Source organism: Cavia porcellus, unplaced genomic scaffold (genome assembly GCF_034190915.1).
Source record: "Cavia porcellus strain 051 isolate PalLab524CR breed Dunkin Hartley unplaced genomic scaffold, mCavPor4.1 scaffold_3, whole genome shotgun sequence".
NCBI lineage: Eukaryota > Metazoa > Chordata > Mammalia > Rodentia > Caviidae > Cavia > Cavia porcellus.
Genome location: NW_026947486.1, coordinates 38,843,109 through 38,870,490, shown reverse-complemented (window position 1 = coordinate 38,870,490; position 27,382 = coordinate 38,843,109). Strand labels below are relative to the sequence as shown.

General features: G+C 40.1%; 1 protein-coding gene across 1 annotated transcript; it reads left to right on the top strand.

Annotated features, from left to right (window-relative positions):
- Positions 1-2,475: 2,475 nt before the first annotated feature.
- On the top strand, positions 2,476-27,382 carry Ercc6l (ERCC excision repair 6 like, spindle assembly checkpoint helicase). The gene is made up of 2 exons (XM_013153743.3): positions 2,476-2,697; positions 21,428-27,382. The coding sequence occupies exons 1-2, from the start codon at positions 2,633-2,635 to the stop codon at positions 25,077-25,079; spliced, it is 3,717 nt and encodes a 1,238-aa protein (XP_013009197.1). The 5' UTR covers positions 2,476-2,632; the 3' UTR covers positions 25,080-27,382.

The window sequence follows — 27,382 nt, the reverse complement described above, 5'->3', positions numbered from 1 at the left end:
TAGTCCTTGTGTGCTGCCATGCAAAATGCCCCAGACTGGCTACTTCCTTATCAAGAGAAATTTCCTTCTTATAGTCCAAGCCGGAGGTCCATGATCAGGAGGCCAGCAGACCTCTGGGAGGGCTGCTCTTTCACTGCAAAGCAGCAGCCTAGTTGGTGGCGCCCCTCAGAGGGTAAAGAATGCAACATCCTTACAGGGTACAAAAGCAAAGAACAGGACCTAAACTAGCTGCCTAAAGACTTTCCCTAAGGCATGAAGCCACTTAGGGTGGAGCCCTCAGACTTTCATTGCTTTCCAGAAGGCTCCATCTCGTAATACTGCCTCCTGATAAGGGGGTTTATTTCCACACTTGGCTCCAGGAGAAGATGTGATTCAAACACTTGTGCAAGGTAAACAAGTGCCTTCATGCCCCAGTTTCTTCTATTTCATCCCCCTCATTTCCCACCCCTCCCTTCTTTTCAGCAATAAGCAGTGTGACCCAGTGAAAGAGAAATTTGTGCCCAGACTGACTTGGTATTGAATTCTGGCTCAGTATTTCCTAGTTGGGGAACCTTAGGCAAAGTCGCTTTATCTCGCTGAGCCTCAGTTTCCATGTCAGAATACTGAGAATAAGAGTAGCATATGAAAGGGTTCTTAACACCATAGTCATTTAAACCAGGACAATAGCCCATCTGTGGGGTAAAATTCCCCACGTCTTTTTCTTTAGCAGTGCTGGGATTGAGCTCAGTTCCTTTGTACTGAGCTACATCCCAGGTCTTTTTCAATTTTACTGTTTTATTTCTTATAGACAAGGTCTTGCTCAGTAACTAAATTGCCCAGAGTGAGAATCTTGTGATCTTTGTGCCTCAGCCTCCCAGAGTGAAGGGACTATCGGTGTGTGCCACCAGGCCAGTTCCCAGCTCTTTTTTATTTTTGAAAAAAGGTCTCACTGTGTAGTTCAGGCTGGCCTTGAATTTACTTGTAGCCCAGGATGGCCTCTCAGAGATCCTCCTGCTCCAGCCTCCCCAGTGCTAGGATTACAGGCATGCACCATCATACCCAGCAAATATCAAATATTAAAATATTACATGCTTAATTAGTGCCTTGAAGAATTATAAGGTTCATGTTCTTTATTATCTTTTTTTTTGTCTTTTTTCCTTTTCATCGGTACCAGGAATCGAACTCAGGACTGCCTGCTTGCAAAGCAGGCGCTTATGCCACTGAGCTAAATCCCCAGCCCCCATGTTGTTTATATGTACGAGAATAACTGTTTTGGGCTAACTTCCTACTTGCATTACCCAAGCAAGCCACTTGGAGTAACTCATATTTCCCTGTATCTTGAATTTAGGGAAAATAACAACCGAACTTTACACGTGGAAATACTATGGGTATTTTATAATTTTAAAACGTTTTTAAGTACGCATGTCTACATCATCATATGCCCCATTATGCCATCTGGTGAACGCTTAGTCATTTTTCACTGCGAAATGTTTCCACCTTGGGTGAGTTCTTCTCTTTTTATGCTTGACCTTTTTTTTCTTTTTGGTACTGGTATCGAACCTAGCCCGTGCACTGAGCTACATGTTCCACCCCACCCCACCTCCATTTTTTTTTTTTTTTTGAGACAGGGCCTCCCTATGTAGTTCAGACTAGCCTGGGACTCACTACTTAGCCCAGGCTGGGCTTGAACCTGCAGAAATCCTAGGGTCTCAGCCTCCGAGCGAGCGCTGGGATTATAGACGTGCTTGACCACTCCTGGCTTCTTTTGTTCTCTTTTGTCTTTTTGAGAAAGGGTTTCCGCTACGCAATTCAGGCTGACCTTGAATTCTCAAGCTATCCTCCTGCCTCAGACTCCCCGAGTTCTGGGATTACAGACATACTCCTCCACACCCGGCTTTTTCTCTTATATTACACTATATTTTATTTTATTTTTTGAGACAAGATTTCACCATGTAGTTGAGGTTAGCTTTGAACTCACGTAGCTCAGGCTGACCTCAAACTCGCGGCGAGCCTCCTGTTTCAGTTTCAGGATAGTTGGGATTACAGAGTACGCCACCACGCCTGATTCCCCATCCCTTTTTAAAATTTTGAGAGAAGGTCTCTTAAATTGCTAAATTGCTCAGGGTAGGTTCGAATTTTTGAGCCTCTCAGTGTTGAGATCTTTGTTCTTACAAACGCTTCCTGCCATGTTAAAAGGCAGGGACTCCAGGCGTCTAAATTCAAACTGCGCCCAGCGATCAGGGGAGGAGCGGTGGAAGTCGCCACCGCAACACCAATGACTGACATTACATCAGGCAGTCTCCTCTACTCACAAGACGGCACGGGCATACACAGACCCAGTCCCACACTCGCCAATAAACTGAAGCATTTGGGGACTATTAAACATGCAAAAAAAAAAAAAAAAAAAAAATCATAGGATGACGTCATACACTCTGCGCCGCAGGCGACTCCGACTGCCTCTCAGCGTCAGCGCGCGTAGGGGCAGGCGCACGACCTTCGTGGGCGGGGCTCAGGCAGTAGTGTCCTGGGGCTGCGGATTGGCGTTTCGAGACTGACGCTGGGCTCCGACTCCACGTTTGCGCAGGATCTTGCGTGGGGCGGGAGCAAACGGAATTCAAACTCGGCGGGATAGCGAGAATCGAAACCGAGGGTCATGGAGTCTTACGGTTTGGCGGAAGCTGAGCCCTTGAACTCAAAGCAGGCTTCCCTTTATATGAGGTATGTGTGGACCGCCCGGCGGGTGTAGGTCGTGGACTGTGGCGCAGGGTGGGAGGGACGGGCCCATAGACCCTCCCAGGACCCCAAACTATTCAAGCAGGGCTTCGAGAAATGCGCGCCGGCAACCTCGGAGTAGGCCCTGAGATCAGCCCTGGACGCTGCCTCCATCCCTCACCCCCCATTTTTGCCAAATAATCCACCATATGAGTTTTTTGTTTTTTTGTTTTTTTTTTTTTTGAGAACCAGAACTTCAATTTGAGTCTTTCCAGTCTACCAAGCCCCAGGCATACGTGGTAAAGAGATGAATAAAACAGGCCCCTAGTTGCCAAATTGCATATAATCCAGATTGAAATGCAAAGGAACCTTCAAACCAATACAATACTTCTTTAATGTTTGCTAATTCTTGGTAGTCTAATGTTCTGGATGGAGAACGGTTAACTGTATTGTCTGTGGTTTGTGGATAGGGCGTCACTGTGTACCCCAGGCTAACTTCGAACTAACGGCACACCTGCTTCCTGCCTCAGTCTTCAGAGTGCTGGGTTTACGGGTGTGTGCCACCACCATGCCCGACTTGGAAGGATTTATGATATATATGTTGATTGATCCTTTTTTATTTTAGATTTTAAAATATAGTATAAAAATCCGTGTAGGTTTTTTTTTCCCTTTGACACAAGGTCTTGCTCTGTAATTCAGGCTCATCTTGAACTCACTCCAGGCTGGCCTCGAACTTGTAGCGATCCTCCTGCTTCAGTGTCGAATGGCCAGCTGTAAAAGTCGCTGAGCAAAGGGAAAACTTCCCCAGAAGGAAGGGGAAAAACGAATAAGCATTCTCAACACTGTGTTGAGAAACAAATAAGTATTCACCACGTGGTTGGATGAGGTGCCCACGTGATGGTGTGGAAATGAGTGTTTGTTTTTTTTTGTTTGTTTTTTTTATTAAGAGTAGGAAAATTGGGCCGGCAATATAGCTCAGTGGCATAAGTGCCTGCATGGCAAGCGCCAGGTCCTGAGTTTGATTCCCAGTACACAAAAATAAACAAAAAGAGTAGGAAAATTTATTGGGGAAAAAGAATGGAGAGGGAATGAGCATTTTTATTTTTAAAAAAATTATAGTAAAATACACGTAAGATTTACCTTAACAATTTCAATGGTGTTTATTGTTGTATAACTCTTAACCTTGCAAAACTAAAACTACAGTATAAACAACTTACCATTTTCCCCTTCCCCAGCCTGTAGCATCGTTCTTCTGTATGAATTTGACTGCATTAAAGACTTTATTTAAGCAGGATCATTCTGTACTTGTCACGGTCTGACCTGTTTCCCTTAGTACAGTGTCCTCAATATTCATCTGTTATATCATTTTATAAGGATCCTGTTTAAGGCTAATAGTTCATTGTATGTACATTCATGCATTTTGTTTCTGTTTTTGTTGTCTTTTTTGAGACAGTGTCTGGCTATGCAGTTCAGGCTGCCCTTGAGCTCACTTTTTGTAGGTCAGGCTGATCTTAGACTTACAATACTCCTCCTGCCTCAGCCTCCCAAGTGTTGGAATTACAGGTGTGCATTTATCTGTCAGTGGGCATTTAGGTTATGTCTATTTTTTCCCTTTTTTTTGTGGTACCAAGGATTGAACCTAGGATCTTCACACTGAGCAACATCCCCAGCCCTTTTTTATTTTGAGATAGAGTCTGACTAATTGTTAAATTGCCCTTGCTAGGCTGGAATTTATGTTGTGTCTCAAGCCTTTCTGAGTGCTATGATTACAGGCTGTTTCTATATCTTGCCTTGTGAATGATGCTTCAGTGAGCATGGAACTGCAGATGCCTCTTTTTTTATAACTTTTTATTAGTATGTGTTTGCAGTACATAATGATTACATTCATTGTAGGGATTTGGTACATGTATATTGCAGATATGCCAAGCATACTGATTTTAAATGCTTAGCTATATACCTAGAAGTGAGATTGTTGAGTCATACAGTAGTTGTATTTTTAAAATTTTTTGGAGACAGCATCTTGCTATGTAGTTCAGACTGGCCTTGAATTCACTATGTAGCCCAGGCTGGCCATGGGACATGAGGCAATACTCTTGCCTCAGCTTCCTGAATGAGATATGTGCCATCATGCCCAGCTTCTTTTCTTTTTTTGAGACAGGGTGTCACTATACAGTGCATACTAGCCTTGAATTTGGTTATGTTGCCCAGGCTGGTCTTAAACTCACAGTGATCTTCCTGTCTCAGCCTTCCAAGTGCTGGTATTACAGGTGTGCACCACCATGCCTGGCTGGCTTCTATTTTTAATTTTTAAGAGATGGTATCCTGGGGTCGGGGGTTTAGCTCAGCAGCATAAGTGCCTGCTTGGCAAACTCGAGATTGTGAGTTTGATCCCTGGCACCAAAAAAAAAAAAAAAAAGAGATGGTATCCTAAATTGTCTAGGCTAATCTTGAATTTGTCTCCTGCCTCAGCATCCTGACTAACTGGCATTACAGGCATGTACCAGTTGCCATGCCAGGATGCCTTTTTATATCTTTTTTTTAAATTGCTAGGCCTGTTGGCACCTATAATTTCATTTAAAAATTTTATTATTTAATTTAATTTTTTTGTTTAGGGTCTCACTGAACAGGCCAGGCAGGCTTTGAGTTCACTATGCATCCCGGGCTGGCCACAAACTCCTGTAATCCTCTTGCCTCAATTTCCTGAGTATTGGGATTACAGGTGTGCACCATGACATCTAGCATTTTGATTTTTTGAAATAGGTTCTCACTATGTATTTCAGGCTGGCCTTGAACTCACTGTGTATCCTTGAATTTGTGGTGGTCCTCCTGCCTCAGTGCCCTGAGTACAGGGATTATAGGCATTTGCCACCACACCTGATGATGCCTATAATCTTATTTTATTTTAGTATCAGGGATCAAACTCACAACTTTGGGCTTTATGGGAAGGCACTGTGCCGCTGAGCTATATTCCCACTCCTCCGATGCCTATAATTTTAGTACTCTGGGAAGGTGAAACAGGAAAATGTCAAGTTTGAGCCCAGCCTAGGCAACTTAGTGACTTAGCAAGGTACTGTCTCAAAGTAACAATGTAAAAAGGGGATGAGTTTGCCTCTCAGGACAAAGGCCCTGGTTTTAATTCCCCAGTACCACCCTCCCTCCCAAAATTATTGTGTACATAGTTGTCTTTTTATTGAGTTGATTATTTCCTTTGTATAGAATTTTTTTCCCTTGATACTAACATACAATCATTGTATTCACAAAACAGCCTGTTTTCACCAAGCAATTCAAATAGCTTGTTCATCAGCAAGCTAAGGTGTATGTGCTCAGGCCACTGGTTCCCCCTGGATACCCATTCCCACCAGAAGAGGGCTATACAAAGAAGAAGCAGTTTCGGAAATATGGAGACATAGGCTCCCCAGATCTGAACCAATGAATAGAACTTTCATTTTTTTCCAAAGTCATTGGTGTTGGTGTGGGACATCTCAGTCTGCTGCCTGTAGGTACAATACATGCCTAGGTCCTGAGGCTAAGTGGTTTGCTTTCTCCCTCCATTCCTTCCCCTTTGAGCTCTGAGGCAACTCTGCTTGTTTCAAACAGGGGCTTCTACACAGTGCCATCAGCATTGCCAATCCAGTCTCTGAATGGATTTTCCTGGCAAGCTGCACCTTTGAGTGATTGGAAAAACTCAAAAGAGGTTTTTTTTTTTTTTTTTTTGGTGCCAGGGATCGAACTCACAACCTTGCGCTTGCCAGGCAGGTGCTTACACTGCTGAGCTAAATCCCTGGTCTCAAAAGAGGTTTAAGTGATGGTGAAGTTAATCTGTAATGCACAAAAGTGTGTGTGTGTGTGTGTGTGTGTGTGTGATTCTGGGGATTAAAGCTGAGGTCCCGCACATGGTATTTACATACTCAGCCCTTTTAATTTTTTAGTAGTACTGACGATTGAATCCAGGGCCTTCACATTGACCTACACTCCCAGCCCTTTTTTTTTTTTATTTTGAGACAGGGTTTTACTTAGTTGCTAAGTTGTCTAGGCTGAGCTGAACTTGAGATTCTCCTGCTTCAGCTTCCAGACCAGGTGAGATGGCATGTACCATCATGCCTGGCTTGCACACATTTTCTTTGTGACATACCTTCATGTTCTGTCACATATGGTGATTCTTGTGTCACTCATGTTCTCCCTTGGTGGTGATATTTGACCATCAGCTCCTCTCTGAGCCATCCTGTTTGCTGTTCACACTCCCTATCACCCACCCACCATCTCCTCATCTGTACTGTTATGTAGCCTCTTGTGACACTTGCTTCTTCTTCATACTTTCATCTACTGGCTGGCTTTATTTCTTTACTTTGCCACCTTCTTGCTTTCTGCCATCCTACCTCTGTCACTCTGCCATCTTCCCCACTCTGTTCCCTTGTCACCCCTTCCTCCTTCTTGGTTACTCATGGTCTCCACTTCTGTCTCTATCATTCATTCTTTTTCTGTCACCCCTTCTTTCCCTGTCACCCAGTCTCATTTCCCACCTTCCTTCCCCCTCTTTCACTGTATCATTCTGGGTCTTGTCAGCACATAGAAACCACATAGTAAATTGAAACAGGAATTTTAGTATACAGATGAATGTGATCAGGTCTGAAAAAACCTAGGAGTGTACTCAGGCTAAAGTGATGCCTCAAGAAAGAGCAAACGGGGAGAGGGTATGGATAAGCCCATTGGCTAGCAGAGATAGCCACGCTTTGGGCAGGCTGGAGCTGATGTGAAGTTCCGAGGCCGCTGGACAGCAGGAGGGCTTGGGACCAGGGAGTGGACACTGGTGGCTGTGGTGGGAAGGAGGTCTCCAGGACCTAACCTGCATGTGGAGTGCTTGAGAAGATTACGCCTAGGCCAGGCGGAGGCTTCAGAGTTATTGAGGAGTTGGTTGGGAATATGTGGCTAGGAGTGGGTGCCACAGGATATTATCCCCACCTGCAGTGGCTGGAAACTCCTGCCAGCATTCTGCTGAGAAGCTTGCTATGGTGTTCATTACATTTAAGGGGTGCTTATTCTGTCCGTTAGTAAAGAACAGGTATGGAAAGGTAAATCTGGAGCCTGGCAGCATGATCATGTTTGAGCCCAGTCTAATAAAAAATAAAAACAACTGGAAATGTAACTCACTGAAAAAGGCCTTGGTTCAATCCCCAGGACCACCAACAAGCAATCAAACTCCCCAGTGCGGTGTGGGGTAGGTTCAGAACTAATGACTAATAATGGCTAGAGAGCCATATGCCTATAAACTCTTTTTTTAAAGAATTTTATTTAAGGAGAAAAAGAAAAAAAAAAGAACAGAAAAAGGATACAAGTTATACAGAATTTCAGGAAAAAAACAGTAGGAAATCACTAGTTAATAGATTACATATTGTCATCTTAGAAATAGTTGTTCATGTTACAAAATTAAAGCATATAAAGTGGACATTCAAACAGTGAGACTGCAAACAGTTCTGTTCAGTGATCCAACAAAACTCAGTAATATGGTTATCTATCTTATACACTTAAATATACATGCAGTTATATCCTTTAGAGCACTTTCTTTTCCTCTCATGTACAATGACAATTACACATTTTGGGTTTTATTACTCCCACAGTTCTTATTACTTTTTTTTTTTTTTGTCTTTTTCATCAGTACCAGGGATCGAACTCACGAATGCCTGCTTGCAAGGCAGGTGCTTATGCCACTGAGCTAAATCCCCGGCCCCCTTATTACTTTTTTTGAAGAGAATAAAACCAAATGTGACATAACAAAACAGAGTCAGGCAAATCAAAAGGATGGACATAATACATAATATAAAAACAGAATACAAGGTGATCAGCAGTGGTTACTATAATGCCTCTTGCTATCTTAAAAAGAATTGCCTATATCATCAGTTAAAATAAAATTGAACAAAACAGTAAAGAATAAAACCAAAACATTGGAGACATTATAGGACTTCAAAAGAAGGTAATAGTCAACCAGAATGGGCGTCAGAGTGAATCTTATTGTCTTCACAGTTATTGCCTATACTCTCAAACTTGGTACTGTCAAGCAAAACAGAATAGAGGAAAATCAGTCAAAACAAGGTGGTGAGAACAATACAGGATTTCAAATCAAGTTAATAGGAAATCAAAGTGGGTTACTATAATATATCCTACTATTTTTTATTTATTTTTTCCCTTAATTAAAAAGATAAAAAAGTAAATAATAAAAAAAGGAGATTGAGATAAAAAGAGGACATAACAACAAAACAGCGCAGGTCAAAACATAACCAGTTATGGGGCTGGGGATTTAGCTCAGTGGCATAAGCGCCTGCCTTCCAAGCAGGCAGTCGTGAGTTCGATCCCGGTACCGATAAAAAGGAAAAAGACAAAAAAAAAACATAACCAGTTAAGCAAAATAGTGTTTCACCACAAGATATACTGACATAAAAGTAGTTACCATAGTGTCTCTTTCCTTGAAATCTTTGAGTATAACTTCATATACTGTAGCATCAAACATATCACGACAATGTAAAACCATTCAAGAGAATGACAGTATTACAGGGTATTTAGAACCAACTAACAGAAAATGAACAATGGTTTCTGTATAATCTCCTTGTCTATAAAAATTTTTGTTTATATTATTACATATAATAATATCCAATAAGATACAACATGTTAAGACCAATGGAGACAGAAGAACAAAAGCTTGATGGGACTTCAAAACAAGATGATACTAAATCAGCACTAGCTATTATGATGTCTTGTTTTCTCCAAAATAGCTGTTTCTACCATCTTTTCTGCCTCATTTCTGTTGAGCTCTTTTTCTGTCATTGGTTGTCAGTTTGTCTTCATTTTGCTTTCTGCTCCATTCATTGTGACCTCTCTGCCACTGTTTCTGGAATCTTCATATTTTTCTTTTTTAGGATATCCTGCAGTATTCTCTGTAGAGTTGCATTGGTGGTTGCAAATTCCCCTAGTTCCTCTTTATCCTGGAAGCACCTTGTTTTTCTATTAATTTCTAGGGACAGTTGTGCAGGATATATCAATCTTGGCTGGGGGTTATTATCTTTCAAAGCCTGAATTATTTCCTCCCACACTCTTCGTGATTTGATGGTTTGTGCCGAGAAGTCTGCTGTAATTCTGATGGGTGTTCCCTTGTAAGTGATCTGTTTCTTGTCTCTGAAGGCTTTTAATAGTCTGTTCTTGTATTGGATTTCTGGAATTTTGATTATTATATGCCTGGGTGTAGCTCTGTTTGGGTTGTAGGTGGCTGGGGTCCTGTATGCCTCATACATCTGAGTATTTTTACCTTTTGCTAAATTAGGGAAATTCTCCTGTATTATTTCTGTGAATAGCCTTTGTAGTTCATTTGTTTGTGTCCCTACTTCTTCCTTTACATTCTTAATTCTTAAGTTATAGATCCTCTTATCATCTTCTAGCCTTTGTATTATTGCTGTTTGTTTCATTGTTATTTTTAAGAACTTTTTCATTTCATGCTCCCACATTACAGATCTGTCCTCCAGTTCAGATAATCTCTATCCTTAGTTTCTTTCTTTTTTTTTTTTTTTGTCATTTTCCTTTTTATCGGTACCGGGGATCGAACTCAACAACTGCCTGCTTGCAAGGCAAGATCATGTGATAGGGGATCACAAGATGGTGGTCAAATACCACGTGGTCTGCTAGGTGGTTGAAATGTGCAAGACCAAGAATGCTAATGCGGTGAGGAGAATGGCAATGCAGGGGTAGTGGGAAAAGAAGGAGGGCCATCTGATGGCATAAATGGCTTGAGTTGAGGAGTCTGTGATTGGGGAGAAGAAATAAAGAAAGAGTTAGAGACTGCTGGGGTGAGGAAAGGGAAAATAATGAATGAGAGAGAACACATCCTCAAAGTGAGAAAGGCCTGAAAATAATGGGTTGTGGCCAACTTGCCATTGTGACAAAAATATAAATAAAAGATCAGCTTCTTGTGTTTTTATAGCTTTGTTGAGGTCAAGAGCACCAAGGTTATGAAGCAGGCACTCCAGAGATGTTTTTTTTTTTTTTTTGGGAAACAGGAAATGGTGCCCATGATTGAATTATAAGTGAGCTGAGAGAACAACTTTGCCTGGGGACATAAGAGCCTTAGTCCCCCACAAGGAACATGAAAGCTGTCTTGGATCACACCTATCAAAAGAAGCCATCACCTGTTTTGAACATGTGACACAGAAGGTCCCAGTTGTTCTCATTGGCCATCACCGACAATGCGGGGTGGGGTCCCAGAGAACAAGAGGTTAACAGTTTTGCCTTGGGCTGTGCTGCCCAAGGAACATGAAAACTGCTCTCTCTGTCCAGGGACGGCAACAGGTCGGTTTTCTGACATACACTTGTGAATTTTAGGGATGGACGCAGAGAACATCAGATGGTAGCTCACCTGTGATGATTCAGGATGGTTGGTGTTGCATGTGGATTAGTAGGGGCAAATAAACTGGTCCGGGGGGAAGGAAAGGCAGTGGAGATTAAACTAGGAGTGACCCCCAAGAGCTCACATGTTCTGCCATCTGAATCATGGCACCAAAATGTTAGTGTTCTGGCTCAATAGAGAAGCTAAATGTACAATAAGAATAGGTTTTATTGAGGATGTGGAATGGAGCACAAAACCCATGGTGGTTGGGCTGTCTCTTTCAAAGGATATAAAAGTAGAGGGTTATATGATCTCTGATGGGCAGTGGTGGTTGGAGTGGGAGTTGATGTTGTGTGAGGAACTGACTGGAATTTTTTTGCCTGCAACGAGGAAAGGGAGATGCAATTAGGGCTGAAAAAGAAGGAGGAAGTGGTAAGCATTCCTACTTTGGCTTTTCACCATGTTAGACCACTGCCATAATTGTACAGTAATTTATACTAGGGCAGGAACCTTTCAACTTCAGTTATAATGACTAGCCTTTGTACACTTCTTATATACTTTTTAAAAACATTTTATTTTTATTAGTATGTATTTGTCATACATATTGATCACATTCATTATAGGAAATTTGTTCCTGTACATAATGCATCTCTATTCTCTTTTTCTCATTCTCTTCCCCTCTCTTCAACCCTTCTTCTCCGCCCTATGTGCACAAACTTAGTTTCCATGTTTCCTTCTACTCTCTTTTTCCCTTTTCCCTTCCTTATCTTCCCCTTCCCCCCTCCCCTGTTCCCCTTTTTCATTTGGACATGTTTTTCCTACTTCCCAATGTCTGTATTAAATACACACTTTGAAAGTGGGATTGCTGATTTTTCAGGAATATGCATTTGAGATTGCTATTCCAGCAATATACTGCCGGTCCCACCTTCCCTAGGACTCAAGAAACATTGTTTAAACTCAGGCGTTTGAGGCCAATCTAATGCAACCTTGTCTCTAAAATAGTTAGATAAATAAGTAAATCATCCTGGTTTACTACTCAAGAAACCATACTGGGTTTTATTCCAAACAATGGTGTAACTATTTATCTACAGTTTATCAAGATGAGTTGATGAGCTGAGTCAATTGAAAAGTTAGGATATATATTTTTATTATTTATTTATTTTGTCTTTTTTGAGATAGGGTTTCACTGTGTAGTTCAGGCTGGCCTTGAACTCTACAAAAGCCCAAGCTGATCTCGAACTCAGAGTGGTACCAAAACAAACAAAATTGAACAGGGTAAAAAAATCAAGGTATATCACATACTGGTACAAATTCCCGTGATGAATGTTATCATGGTATATACCTAAATTGTACCAATAAACTTAATTAAATTTTTAAAAAGAGCTTAGTGTATAACTCATTGCAAAGACCCTGGGTTAAATCCCTAGTACTATTAAGAAAAAAAGCTGCAAAAAAAAGAAATCAGAAAAATGTGTAGACAATGATGGCAATATCTGGAACTTTTATGTATGTAAAAGGAATTAAAAAAATGGAAAAAAGGTCCTGTCATTTCATTCATCTCATTATTTTAAGTTCTTCCCTAATGGCTGTTGGGTTTAGATGATAATGGAGCTGTGGGCCATAAACAGGAAGACTTGAGAGCCTTGGGCCTGGAGAGCTGTGATGAGGGCAAGTACACCCAGGCATTTTGCAACTACTAGACTTTAGGGTACTAAATAGAGCCAGTTGCTGAAAAACTGGGGGTTTGGTGAATATATTTTTTGTTAGTGGTGCTAGGGGTGAACCCAGGCCTTTATACATGCTAAGCAAGCTCTCTACCACTGGTGAAAAAGTTCATGGTGTGTGGGTGTTTTTGAAACAAAGCAACAATTTAAGAAAAGTACATTTCCCAGGTATCATGGCATTTCACCGTTAAATACTACAATACACATCTCAGAAAAGGAAAATATTCTTACAAAAGCAACATGTTGTAATCACATAACAAAATAAAGTAATCCTTTGATATATAATATGCAATCTATATTCAAATTTTTCAAATTATCTTTTTTGGTTTCCAAAGGTTTGGTTTCACAGGGTCTCACTGTGTATTCAAGCTGCCTTTGAATTTACTATGTAGCGGAGGCTGGTTTCAAACTCATGGTGATCCTCCTGCTTTAGCCTCTCTAGTGCTGGGATTACAGTTGTGTGCCACCACACACGGTTTACAAGTGTTTTTTTTTTTTTTATCACGATGTTTTTAGAATCAGGATCTGAGAAAGGTTCTCACGCTACATTTGGTTGTTTCTTAAGCCTCTTTGAATATAAAACTTCTTTCTTAGCTTTTATTTCTATGCCAGTGATTTGAATTAACCTGATAGGTTGTTTGTAGTTTCATAAACTTGTTCTCCCACTTCTTTTTTTTTTTTTTTTTTTTTTTTTTTTGGTGGTACCGGTGATTGAACTCAGGATCTTGCGCTTGCTAGGCAGGTGCTTATGCCACTGAGCTAAATCCCCAGCCCTATTCTCCTACTTCTATAATTTAATTCTAGATTAAATTTCAGGGCTTTTTTATTTGTTTGTTTTAGGACAGGGGATTGAATAAAGGGGTGCTCTACTACTGAGCTATACTTTCAACCCTTTCAACTTTAATTTTGAGACAGAGTCATGCTAAATTGCCCAAGCTAGGCATAAACTTATGTTCTGCCTCAGCTTCTCAAGTACCTGGTATTAATGATGTGTACCACCATGCCCAACAAGGTTCAATATTTTTATCATGAATACTTTATGGGTGAAGCACTGTAGCCAGTGTTTCTCAGTAAGAAAAAAGCTTTTATTATTTGAGGACACATTTGGTGGTTAATATCCTGACTGGCCCTTTGGGATAAAGTCTGTCTGAAGTAAAAAATTCTCCAGAAACAATAATAAGCTCTTTTAGAGTAGATAGAGACCTTTAGTACCTGCAGTTCCTTAATCTTTCAGCCCACGGTTATCTGGTTAGCCATTGCCAAACATTAAAGGTCAGATGATTATGATTATACCTGTATAAAAGATCTAGAATAGGCAAGTACTTAACGGCAGAAAGTCAGTTGTCCACCAGGGACTGGGGAGTTGGGTAAGGAAGAGTTGTTATTTGATGAGTGCAGAGTTTTTGTTTGGGTAAAGAGAAAGTGGTAATGGTTGCACATTATTAATGTAAAGCCATTGTATACTTAGAAATGGTTAAAGATTGCAGATTTTGTGTTTATATATTTTACCACAATTTTAAAAATCTCAGGAACTTATTCTTGTAGTTAAGGAGGTTGAAGTCTAAAATTAAGATGGCAACAGAATTAGTTTCTTATTGGCGGGCTATAGAGAGAATGTTTCATGACTCTGGCCTAGTTTCTGGAAAGATTATTGGCAATCCTTGTAGCTTTATGGGATGTAAATGCATCATTCCATTTTCTCCTTTCATCTTTATTTGATTGATTGATTAATCAGCTGGCCTTGAATTTATCAAGGTGATCCTTCTGCTTCAGCCTCCTAAGTGCTGGGATTATAGGCATGTGCTACTATGCCCGGCTCTACATCCATCTTTATATGACATTCTCTCTGTGTGTCCCAATTATTTACTTTTTATTTTTTGAGGTGGGGGTCTTGCTATGTATGCCAGGTTGGCTTTGAACCATGATTCTCTTGCCTCAGCCTACTAGAGTGCTTTCTACTATGCTGGGTTCCCAATTTACATCTTAAAAATATACCAGTTATGTTGAATAACCCCTTCCCTGGTGTGATCTCAATCTTAATTACACCTGCAAAGAGGTTCCAATCCACATGCACTTTTAGGGAACTCTCTTCAACCTGGTACTATGCAGTGTTGTGGATAAATACATAGAGTTAGAGTAAATACATCCAGTCAGAAGGGTATTGACAATGTTAAGAGTACCAACATTTACATAGGAACAGGCAGAGAGAGAGCAATTCAAGATCCAGACTGGGAAGGAATGGTTGGAGGCAGGAAGACATCTAGGAGAGTGGTTTGTGCTGCTGAGCCCAAAAGGAAGGGGAAACTTCATGAGGGAAGTGGTGGTCTGCAGATTTAAAAAGGTCAAGAAAGAACCAAAAGTGCCAGTGGATTTACCAATATTGTCAGTAACTTTTATAACAGTCACCTTAGGGAAGTGTGTAAGAAATCCAGTTTTATGTATCTTCTAACTGAGAGGCAGCAGTCTGTAGGTATAGGCAAAGCAGTCTTTGGTTTTGTTTTTTGACCCACCACCTAGATGTAATTACTGGCATTTTATTCTACTGGCTTTATCATGTACCTATTTTTCTGGGAACTGGGGATTGAATCCAAGGCCTCACACATGCTAGGCAAGTTCTCAACAGCAGTGAGATCTGCACATACCCATTCTTTTCATTCCTTTGTTTTGTTTTTGGTGTTTAAGACAGGGTCTTGCTATTAGCCCAGACTTCCCTCAAACTATTGATCTCCTTGTCTCAGCCTCCCAAGTGCGGGGATTATAGACACATGTGCCACCACCCCCAGCCTTGCACATAACATATCTGTTCTTAGTGCATGATTATGTCAGTTCACCAGATTTTGGGGGGATACATTTGAAAGTAAATCAAACATTAGGGTACTTTTCTGTGAATAGTTCTACATACAAATTATTAACTAGATTTCAGTATAGACACTCCTCATTTAATGATCAGTTATGATCCTGATACTGGGTTGTTAAATGAATATCACTAAATGGGGAACTGTATATAGTGTGTACATTACAATATTCAGAACAAAGAAATGGTGAAAGGAAATTCCAACTTGTTGGCTTTGCTTTTATTTGTATAACTTAGATGTGTAACAATATAAAACTATAATACTATACAGTGCAATCAATAAGAATTACAGTACTATGTAAACAAGGTGTACTATACAAAAGGAAGACATGAGGTTCTATAAACAAGATGTGCAGATCTCTGCAAAAATAAATGATGGATCATAAATCTAAACAGCATACCTTGGTCATAGATTTGAACAGTTGATAAACAAGGAATATAGTATCTGTATTTAAGGTTTTTTTTTTCTTTTGAGGTACAGTTTACATAGAAAAGAAACAAATCTTACATGAACATTGGAGGAATTTTGACAAATGCCTGTATCTGAGTAACCTAAACCCCTAACAAAGTATAGAATGCTGTTGCCACTCCAGAAAATATTTCATGCCCCTGCCTGGGCAACTCCTACTTTTCCCTTCCATAGGCACCATGTTCTTATGTTTTCAACCATAAATTTATTTTTCCTGCTTCAGATCTTCATGCTTATGAAACTACATTGCTTCTATTTCGAGGCGGGTATCGGAAATCAAACTCAGGACCTTGCATTTGTCAGGCAGGCATTGTACCACTGAGATAAAATCCCTGGCCCTGCTTCAGTTCTTTTATGCTTGCCTTGTTTTGCTCAACATAATGGTTTTAAGATTCATACATATAAATTTCATGTATACATTTATCCATGTGATTTATTCTTTTTTACTATTGAGTAGTAGTTCTTTGTATGTTTTGTATAAATACACTAGTTTTTATTTTGGTTTTTTTGTGGTATAGCACTGAGGATTGAACCCAAGGCCTCGTGTATGATATGAAGGCCCTCTACCACTGAGCCACATCCTCAGCCCCAACCATAGATTTTTTTAAAAAAATTTGCTTATTTTTTGGTACCGGGGATCAAACACACAACCACGAGTTTACAAGGCAGGTGCTTATGCCACTGAGCTAAATCCCCAGCCCCTACCATAGATTATTAATCCAATTTGGACTTGGGTTTTTTTTTTAGTTTTTTTTTTTTAGTTTTTTCCTAGTTTTTGGCTGTTAAGACGCATTTATTTATTTATCTATTGGTTTTTTTTTTTTTTGAGGCAGGGTCTCGCTATGTATTCCAGGCTGGCATTAAACTCACAATGTAGCCCCAGCTGGTCTTGAATTTACAGTAATCTTTCTGCCTCAGCCTCCTAAGTGTTGGGATTATAGATGTGTGCCACCATGCTAGGCATAAAGTAGTATTTTTAAAAAATATTTATCTCAGATAGGAAAAGGTTCTTTCTTTTCTTTTTCAACTTCTTTCCTTCTTGACAGGGTCTCGCTAAATAACTAAATTGTTCAGGCTGGGCTTGAATTTATGATCCTTCTGCTTCAGCCTCCCAGAGTACAAGGATTATGGACATGTACCACCATGTCCAGCTTGGAAAAGCTAATTATCAAATAATAATACCTGCTGTTTGACTGAAATGTGAACTGTGTTCTCCTCTAACTTATCTAGGGATCACTGTTTAATAATGTGAAGTTTGTAGTTATAAGTGATTATGGTAAAATATTTCCTACCTTGATTAAAATTATCATTCCTGGAAGCAAGATTAAAAGGAAGCAATCCCCCCAGCCTAGTTCTGCCATGATCCAGACTTTATTTTTTTTTTTTTTATTTAAGAGGAAAAAGAGAAAAACACAAAACAAACCAAAGCGGTGTAAGGGTACACGTAATACAGGACTACAAAAAAACAAAACAAACAAACAAAAAAAAAAACATAACAGTAAGAAATCACCTGTTAGTAGATTACATATTATCATCTTGAAAATAGTTCCTCAAATCACAGTATCAAAGAATACAAGGTGGACATTCAAACAGGGAGACTGCAAACAGCTGTGTTCAATGATCCAAAAACATTGATATAGTCAGCTATTTAACACCCCTAAACACACTTGCTGTTATATCCGTTAGGGCTCTTTTTCTTTTTTTTTTTCCCTCTCTTTTTTACAACAAAATTTACACATTTTGGATTTTATTACTCCTTAGTGCTTACTACTTTTATGATCCAGACTTTAAATAGATCGATTTGTAGTAGTGGCATTCAGGTCACTTGCATTTGGGGAGGGGTACTAGGTACTAAGGATTGAATTCAAGAGACACTCTGCCACTGAGCTACATTCCTGACCCTTTTTGATTTTTTTTGTTTTAAGAAAGGGTCCTGCTAAGTTGTCCAGGCAGGGCTCAAACTTTCAATCTTGCTTCAAGCCTTCGAAATTGCTGGGGTTACAGATGTCTATCACTACACCTGGTATGATCTACAGACCATTTTTCATCAGCCACATTTGATTTTCTCACTTGGTTTTTTGGTCTTTTGATATGGGTGATTTGAATCCAGGGCTTTATATAACAGTGTTTTAGGTAACTATAGCTCTACCACAGAGCTATATATTTCAAGGCCAATTTTTTCTTTTTTCTTTTTCTTTCTTTTTTAAGATAGGGTCTTGCTATGTAGTTTAGATTGGCCTTGAATTTGTGGCAATCCTCTTTTTTGCCTCAGTCTCCTGAGGGCTGGGGTTACAAATATGCACCACCACAACCAACTGTGTTTTATTTTGAGACAGGGTTTCACTAAGTTGCCCAGGTTGGTCTCAAACTTGTGTCCTTTTGCCTCTGCCTGCCACATAGCTGGGATTACAGAGGTGTGCTGCCAAGCCTGGCTTGATTTTTATTTATTTATTGGCCTTTTTTGTCTTTTTGAGACAGGGTTTCACTATGCAGTTCAGGCTGGCCTTGAACTCATTTTGTAGTTCAAACTGGCCTCCAACTTGCCTCCTGCCTCAGCCTCCTGAGTGCTGGAATAACAGGCATGTGCCACCATGCCTGGCTTTTGGCCTTTTAAAAGTTTTTTAACTTTTTTTTTGAGTCAGGATCTCACTATGCAGTTCAGACTGGCCTTGAGTTCACTTTGTAGCTCAGGATGGTCTTAAACTTAACCTCCTGCTTCAGCTTCCCGAGTGCTGGTGTGTATCACCATGCCTGGCTTTTTAATTTTTATTTTTATTGATAATCAAGAGATATATCCCATGTGTCTAATGTACCCAAATGTACCTTTACAGGGAAGCTGGACATAGATATATGTCAGGAAACTATAAGGGAGCTGGATCAGGATAAGGGAACTGAATTCTGTGGGAAGGACAGAGATAATCCCACTCACATGTACTGAGATTGACAGGAACAGGCCCCTCCAGCTCCATAAAGACCCAGTGTCTTGTAGCTAGGTTAGAAAACAAAGAGTAACCACCACCACCACCCCCACTGCTAAATTTGACTGGCTTTAAAAAAAGAAAACAAAGAGTAGCTCTGGTTGCATTGCATGTGACAAAGTTTTATTGAGTCAGGGTCTTTGCCACTAAAATTTCTACCCCTCACATTCTAGAAGAACATTATAGGGATTGTGGGTCTATTTGTTGTTTTGTTTTTTTGAGAAAGAGTCTCACTGTGTAGTTCAGGCTGGCCTCGAACTCATGTGACTTCTCCTGCTTCAGCCTCCTGGGTGCTGGAATTACAGGTGTGCACCACCATACCCAGCTCATAGGAAATGACAATAATGAGCCCTCCATCAAGGAAAATCTAGCATTAGTCTTTTACCTGCTGATTTGCAAATATTTCATGTTTAGCCAGATTTGAGGGCTTAGGTATATAGTAGTAGGGCTTACTGGCTTTTCCAGGTAGAACAGCTTATTATTTAAGGCTGTAAGTTCCTCTGCAGAAAGGAAAGGCTTTTGAAGCCAGTTTCAAAAGGGTGGTGTGTAGGATGGGGTTGTTGACAGGCTAAGTGACTATGATTTAGGGAAATGTTTGTATCTGGTCAACGGAAAGAGCTCCACCTATGACTGCATGAGGCTTTGGGAGAACAGCTAGACACAATCCATTTAATGTTGACCTGGATCACTTGGCTGAGGTACTGTTTTGCCAGGTTTCTTCAATATAAAGTTACTTTTCCATCCAACTGAACCACACTGTGCTCTTTGTTAGGATGTCACTGTGTGCCGCCCACATTTACAGAATAGGATTTATGTGCTCCATATTTTGTTTTTTGAGACAAGATGTCATAATGTAACCCATACTGACCTTGAATTCCCAGCAATCCTCCTGACTCAGCTTCCTAAGTGCTGGGATTATAGGTGTACACTACCATACCTGGCAATATATGCTCCAAACTCTCTTTATGATTTTAGAAGCAAGGTCTCACTATATAGCTGAGGTGGGCTCAAACTCAAAGATCCTCCTGCCTTAGCTTCCCATATGCTGGGATTACAGTTGTGTGCCACCATGCCCAGCTTACTGTGGTTTTAATTGACACTTCCTTGATAGTTAAGTGATGTTGGTGATCTTTTCATGTATTTATATGCCATCTGTATAGCCTCTTGAGTGAAATTTCTGTGCATGTCTTTTGCCTATCGTCTAACTAGATTCTATGGTTTTTCTATTAAGTTTGGAGAATTCTTTAAGTATGATGGCTTTCTTGTGGCATTTTCTGTGTTAACCTATCTTATCCAGAATTGAAGATATTAAAAGCCCAGCTATAGTTTAGATTCTGAAATGGACTCTAAACTTTCTTAGTCTGACTGTTCAGTCTATTTCCTTTCAATGTTGTGTGTATATATTTTACCTTTTTTTGAAGGTAGTAAAATACAACAGAACATGACAGAACAAAGCCAATCAAGACAATGCAGTGAAATTGGTACAGAACTTCACAGCATGATACTGGGATAACAGTAATAGGTATCATAGTATATCTCATTATCTTCACAATAGTTGTCTATTCAATCAGGTATAGCAAAATCAAACCAAAAACAAAACATTAATAAACCTAGCAAAACAGAATATTGAATGAGCAAAACAGTTAATCAGAACAAAGCACAACTGAAAACAGTATTTGCCTTCAAAGACAAAATAGAAGGAAATCCCCCATATTTGCTACATTGCTTACAGTCATCCTCCCAAGAGATGCTCAGACCTTTGGCCCAGGTCAGCCTAATCAACCCAATAATACAAGCATTTAGTTGCTTTATGTGCCTTAGTTGCTATCAACTCCAGCAGTCCTGGACACCATCAGTTGCTAACTGGGGGAGGGGCGAATGGGGGAATGGGATGTTTGAGTCTCAGCCTGAGTGCCAGTAGACTCACAGGAGACACTGACTTGTTCTCTTCCTGGCACGCCCGCTGCTCACTTGTGCCGCCACTGCCGCTTACCAGGAAGGAGGGTACTTTGCTTTCTTGCTCAGCCCTCGTAAGTTCCACCACGGCTGGATCTTGGGAGATGCTGACTTGTTCTCTTCTGGTGCGCCCACCGTTCGCTTATGCCATCGCCACTTACCCGGAAGGAGGGCGTGTTGCTTTCTTGCTCAGCCCCCTAAGTGCCAACATGGTGGGATCTTGGGAGACACTGACTTGTTCTCTGGTGCACCCACTGCTCACTCACGCTGCCGCTGCCCATTACCAAAAAGGAGAGCGTGTTCGTGTTGCTTTCTTGCTCAGCCCCCTAACCACCATGGCTGGATCTCGGGAGACACTGACTTGTTATCCATTTTTGTCTTTTTTTGTAGATATGTGAAAGAAGCCAAAGAAGCAACTAAGAATGGAGATCTGGAGGAAGCACTTAAGCTTTTCAATTTGGCAAAGGACATTTTTCCCAATAAAAAGCTGATGAGCAGAATTCAAAAGCTACAGGAAGCCTTGGAGGAGTTGGAAAAACATGAAGATGATGATGAATTTACAGATGTGTGCAACTCTGGCCTGCTACTTTATCGAGAACTGTACAACCAACTGTTTGAGCACCAGAAGGAAGGTATAGCTTTCCTCTATAGTCTATACAGGGATGAAAGAAAGGGAGGTATCTTGGCAGATGATATGGGATTAGGGAAGACTGTTCAAATCATTGCTTTCCTTTCTGGTATGTTTGATGCTTCACTGGTGCATCATGTGCTATTAATCATGCCAACCAATCTCATCAGCATGTGGATGAAAGAATTTTCCAAGTGGACCCCAGGAATCAGAGTCAAAACCTTTCATGGCCCTAGCAAGAATGAACGTACTAGAAGCCTCAACCGGGTTCAACAAAAGAATGGCGTCATTATCACTACATACCAAATGTTAATCAACAATTGGCAACAGCTTTCAAGCTTTAATGGCCAAGCATTTGTGTGGGACTATGTCATCCTTGATGAAGCACATAAGATAAAGAGTTCATCTACTAAATCGGCAATATGTGTTCGTGCTGTCCCTGCACGTAATCGCCTCCTCCTTACTGGAACTCCAATCCAGAATAATTTACAAGAGCTATGGTCCCTATTTGATTTTGCTTGCCAAGGATCCCTGCTAGGAACATTAAAAACTTTTAAAATGGAGTATGAAAATCCTATTGTTAGAGCAAGAGAGAAGGATGCTACTCCAGGAGAAAGAGCCTTGGGACTTAAGATATCTGAAAACTTGATGGAAATCATAAAACCCTATTTTCTCAGGAGGACTAAAGAAGTAGTGCAGAAGAAAAAATCAGACATCTCAGAGGTCAGATATACTGAAGTGAATTCGGGTGTTGATGCCATCTGTGAAATGCCTTCTCTTTCTAGGAAAAATGAATTAATCATTTGGATACGTCTTGTACCATTGCAAGTAGAAATATACAGGAAATTTGTGTCTTTAGATCACATCAAGGAGTTGTTAAAGGAGACATGTTCACCTTTGGCTGAAATAGGAGTCTTAAAGAAGCTGTGTGATCATCCTAGGCTGCTGTCTACACGGGCTTGTCATTTGCTGCATCTAGAGACTGCTAAAACTTCTGCTCAAGATGAAAATAAAGAAAATTCCTTAGGTATAGATGACATTTCTCATGTAACTGATGATACACTGATGGAAGAATCTGGAAAGATGATATTCTTAATAGACCTGCTGAAGAGACTGCGAGATGAAGGGCATCAAACTCTGGTATTTTCTCAATCAAGACAAATTCTAAACATCATTGAACGCCTCTTAAGGAATAAGCATTTTAAGATATTGCGAATTGATGGCACAGTCACTCATCTTTTGGAACGAGAAAAAAGGATTAACTTATTCCAGCAAAATAAAGATTATTCTGTTTTTCTGCTTACCACTCAAGTAGGTGGTGTTGGCTTAACATTAACTGCAGCAACTAGAGTGGTCATTTTTGACCCTAGCTGGAACCCTGCAACTGATGCTCAAGCTGTGGATAGAGTTTACAGAATTGGGCAAAAAGAAAATGTTGTGGTTTATAGGCTAATCACTTGTGGGACTGTAGAAGAAAAAATATACAGAAGACAGGTTTTCAAGGGCTCATTAATCAGACAAACTACTGGTGATAAGAAGAACCCATTTCGCTATTTCAGTAAACAAGAGTTAAGAGAGCTGTTCATGATTGAGGATCTCCAGAAATCTGCAACTCAGTTGCAGCTTCAGTCTCTGCATGCTGCTCAGAGGAGCTCTGATAAGACCCTAGATGAACACATTGTCTACCTACACTCTCTAGGAATAGCTGGAATCTCAGACCATGATTTGATATACACATGTGACCTGTCTGTTAAAGAAGAGCTTGATGTGATACAAGAATCTCAGTATATTCAACAAAGAGTTCAGAAAGCTCAATTCCTTGTTGAATCTGAGTCTCAAAATACGTTGGAAAAACAAAGAATGGGAAGTGAGGGAGTGTGGCCACCAGCACTTCTGTTATCTTCTCAAATAAAAAAGAAATGCCCTACATTAAAGAAACAACAGCTTTGGTCTTCACCTCTTATAACTATTCATCCTACACAGGAAGAAGCTATCAGTTTTCAAATGGCAAATGTAAGCATTGATGATCAAGAACTCTCCAGCATAAAAACACACATGACCGTGCTACAAGATGGTATGCACTCATATGAAAATACATTTCATACTGACTCTGTAGCTACTTTACCCAAGGAGTTTGGGAGTATTGAAGAACTCTGGACTGCCTCTTTGCAAGAAACCGCAAAAAGTTTTGCAGTTGAACATGAAGATCTGCAAAAAGTACTACAACAACCGCCTGAGCAAGAGACACTGCAAGAGAATCCCCTGAGAAGTTTTGATTATTTAGCTAGCCAATCAGTCAAAGCTGGTCTTGCACCAAGTTTAGATCTACAAGATGATGAGATTTTACATCATTGCAATCCCTGGCCCAGCAATCCCATAACAAATGAAAATGAAAACACAAAATCAAATGTATCTGTTATTGAAGTATCTGATGAATCATCAACATCTCATAGTGTACTACAGGGTCCCCAAGCAAATGAAGCCAAGTCAGAAGAGGAACCTTTAGCATCTTCACCTCAATATGCATGTGACTTCAATCTTTTCCTGGAAGACTCTGCGGACAATATACAAAATCTGTCCACTCAGTCTTTGGAGTATGTTGAGAAAGAAAATAGCTCGTATGGCTCTGCAGCTAATTCTAGGACAGAGTCTGTGCACAGCAAAGCATGTCTCAGTTTGGATTTTTCTAAGGAAGACAGTGACACAGAAGAAGTGATAGTTCGTGTTAAAAACAGAAACAAAGCTAGAAAGATTGTTTCAGATAATGAAGATGAGGATGCTTCTTTTAAAGGTACTTCAAGCATAAGTCCATTCAATATGTCTCTCTTTCAATTCTCAGAGAAACAATTTGATGCTTCTACTCCCAAAGATGACAGTTTACCTAGATTTTCACCTAAAATACCTGAAAGTGTAAATCAGTCTATAAACCCTAGGAGATCTCTGGCTTCTAGGCGATCTTTGATTAATGTGGTTTTAGATCATGTGGAAGATATGGAGGAAAGACTTGACAATAGCACTAAAGCAGAGGGCACAGAAGATGATGTGGAAGAAGAAGCAGAAGAAAGCAGTGATAAAGCTTCAGAGAATACAGAAGCTCCTTCTGGAGAAAAGCTGTCTTCAGAAAATAAGTCATTTGGGCCAACTATGTCTGAGTCACTAGGTTTTAGCCTGCATACCTCTTCTGGTGACCCTGACCCTTTGTCTGTTGGACCCATGGTTAATTCTCCCCAGGATAAGGCAATTGAGGCTGAAAATGACTATGAGACTCTTGTAACTAGAGGAAAAGAACTGAAAGAGTGTGGAAAAATACAGGAGGCCTTAAACTGCCTAGTTAAAGCCCTTGACATAAAAAGTTCTGATCCTGAAGTCATGCTCATGACTTTGAGTTTGTATAAGCAACTTAACAACACTTGAAAATATTGTAATTTTATTTGTTGGACTTTGAGTTTGTATAAGCAACTTAACAACACTTGAAAATATTGTAATTTTATTTGTTGGGGTTTTGTTCATGTTTTTTTTTGATAGCCAAGACTGGCCATGACTCACAAACCTTGATTTAGTTAGTTGACTGAGTGCTGTCATTATTAGGTGTGTACCATGCCCATGTGTTTATTTAGTTTTTAAAGTAGAACTGAGTGAGTCAATTTTTGTTTCCTTAAGCAAGAGAAATCTCATAAAGCAAGTTCTGCCTCCTATTCCCCGTACCCCAACATATTGTTTTCTGAGCATCAGGTTAATATTTCTTCACTGGAATATTACTGTTTTCTTTTAGACATACTCTAAACTTAAAGAGCACTGTGGTTTGTGTTGTTTTGGTAGTATTAGGATTTGAACTCATTTTTTTTTATGTTGAGAAAGGGTCTTGGTAAGTCCCTGTATTGTCCAGGGCTTGAACTTGTGATCTTCTTGCCCTATCCTCTCAGAATGCTGGGATTTTATATATATACACACCACCATGCCAGACCTGAAGTTTATTGTAAAGTTATTCTGGCTGTTTACTCTGAAAGAAATTACCTTTGTATATCACAATTCAGATAAGAAAATTAAAGTTACTTTTCTCTAGTGATTTCCATTTACTTTCTTTAACTGTGGTGATTCTGGAAAAAGCATATGGAAACCTGTTTAGTTTAGGCCAGAGTTTGTATTGCATTTAAAATCGAAAACGTCCCCATTAAGGCTTATGCTTTCACTTTAACACAGAAAGTAACTGTGCTAGCTTTCATTCTCTGATTACCTGCCCACAGTCACTTTGCTGACCATTAGTCCATTCCTCACTCACCATTAAACATTTCTTCTCTTCTCCAAACTAGCTATCTGCATGTCTGTTTTGACACACACTGTCACATTCTGTCTTTGGGTTGTATACAGGAAAGGAGCTTGATTTGCAGTCGGAAACATTCAGTGCAGCATAGCACTCTATATTCTGTTGCCAGAAAAGGAGGATTGTTTATCAAGTATATACTTTGGATTGGGGGTACTTTATAAGGGCTTCTCATTTAATCCTTGCCATAATTCTTTTAAGATGGAGAGTAGACTTTTCATTTTCCATTTTAGGAAACTTCTAAGGTTCAGTGAGACTGACCTGCCCATGGTGATACAATAAGGTAAAAAAAGATTTTTAACCTTATATTATCTGAAGAAAAGTCACTATAATATACAGCTATTTTTACTCTAAATGCTTCTGACACCAAATGTGTGGAGATTTTTCACACGAAGCAATTCTCTAATTCTCTGTGACACTTGCCAGTGTCCTACAATTTAGTACTGACACTATCCTGCTGTTATGGCTTATCCAAAGTGCCCCCAAATTTTCATGTACTCATAGAGGGTCTTTTGGTAGTGACTAGATCATGAGTATGTGATATTGGATCAGTCTACTGATTGGTTTAGCCCAGTACTTCGTGTGGCTGATGGATTTACTGAAAACATAAGACCTGCTCTGGCTGTGAGTGACTCCAACCAATAGGTTTATTTGGCCTAGATGGAATTAAAAGGAACAAAGAAGAAAACCTGACATGTTCCTGTCTGCCATGCCCTAAACTTTCTCTTGTGCCATGACACACTGCCTTGGAGCCAGCCCACTATGGACTGAAACATCTACAAACTGTGAGCTAAAATAAGTCCTTTATCCTTTAATTTGTGGGTTTGGGGTATTTTGTCTCAGTAATGAAAATTTAATATACCAGCATTAGCATAAGACTCCACAGGTTTTAGGGCTCCGTCCTTAGAAAAGGGCTGAGGCAAACCAGACAACTTAGTGGAATATGTCAGAAAAAATCCAGAAGGATGTACAGAACGTAAGACCCTCAATGACTCCATAGCTCCTAAGTACCATGCATGTACCGATCAGTAGTGTTTTCAGTCCTGGTGAGAAACCAAGCCAGTCTTTTGATAGGGCAGCTTAAATTTGGTTTCAGGGCAAGCAAGGTTGTTTCATTTTGATACAGGGTTTCACTGTGGAGCTCAGGCTGGACTCAAAAGTAGCAGTCCTGCCTCAGCCTCTGAGTTTATAGGTGTGTACCACCACATCTGGCCCAATTGATTTTTTGATAGGGCAATTATCAAATGCTTTATTTGCATGCAAGAGAAGCCAATCTAGGAATTTTGGATATAAGACCTTTTCCCTTATCCTCAGAGTCTCTGATTCTGGTCACCAGTCTGCTTGTTCCCTGCAGAGGGTAACTCTTCTACCTTCAATAAATGTGCATTATTTTGTG

Coding starts and splice junctions, on each gene's coding strand:
- Ercc6l (XM_013153743.3), top strand. CDS start 2,633: ATGGAGTCTTACGGTTTGGCGGAAGCTGAGCCCTTGAACTCAAAGCAG. Junction 2,698..21,427: donor CAGGCTTCCCTTTATATGAG/GTATGTGTGGAC, acceptor CTTTTTTTGTAG/ATATGTGAAAGAAGCCAAAG.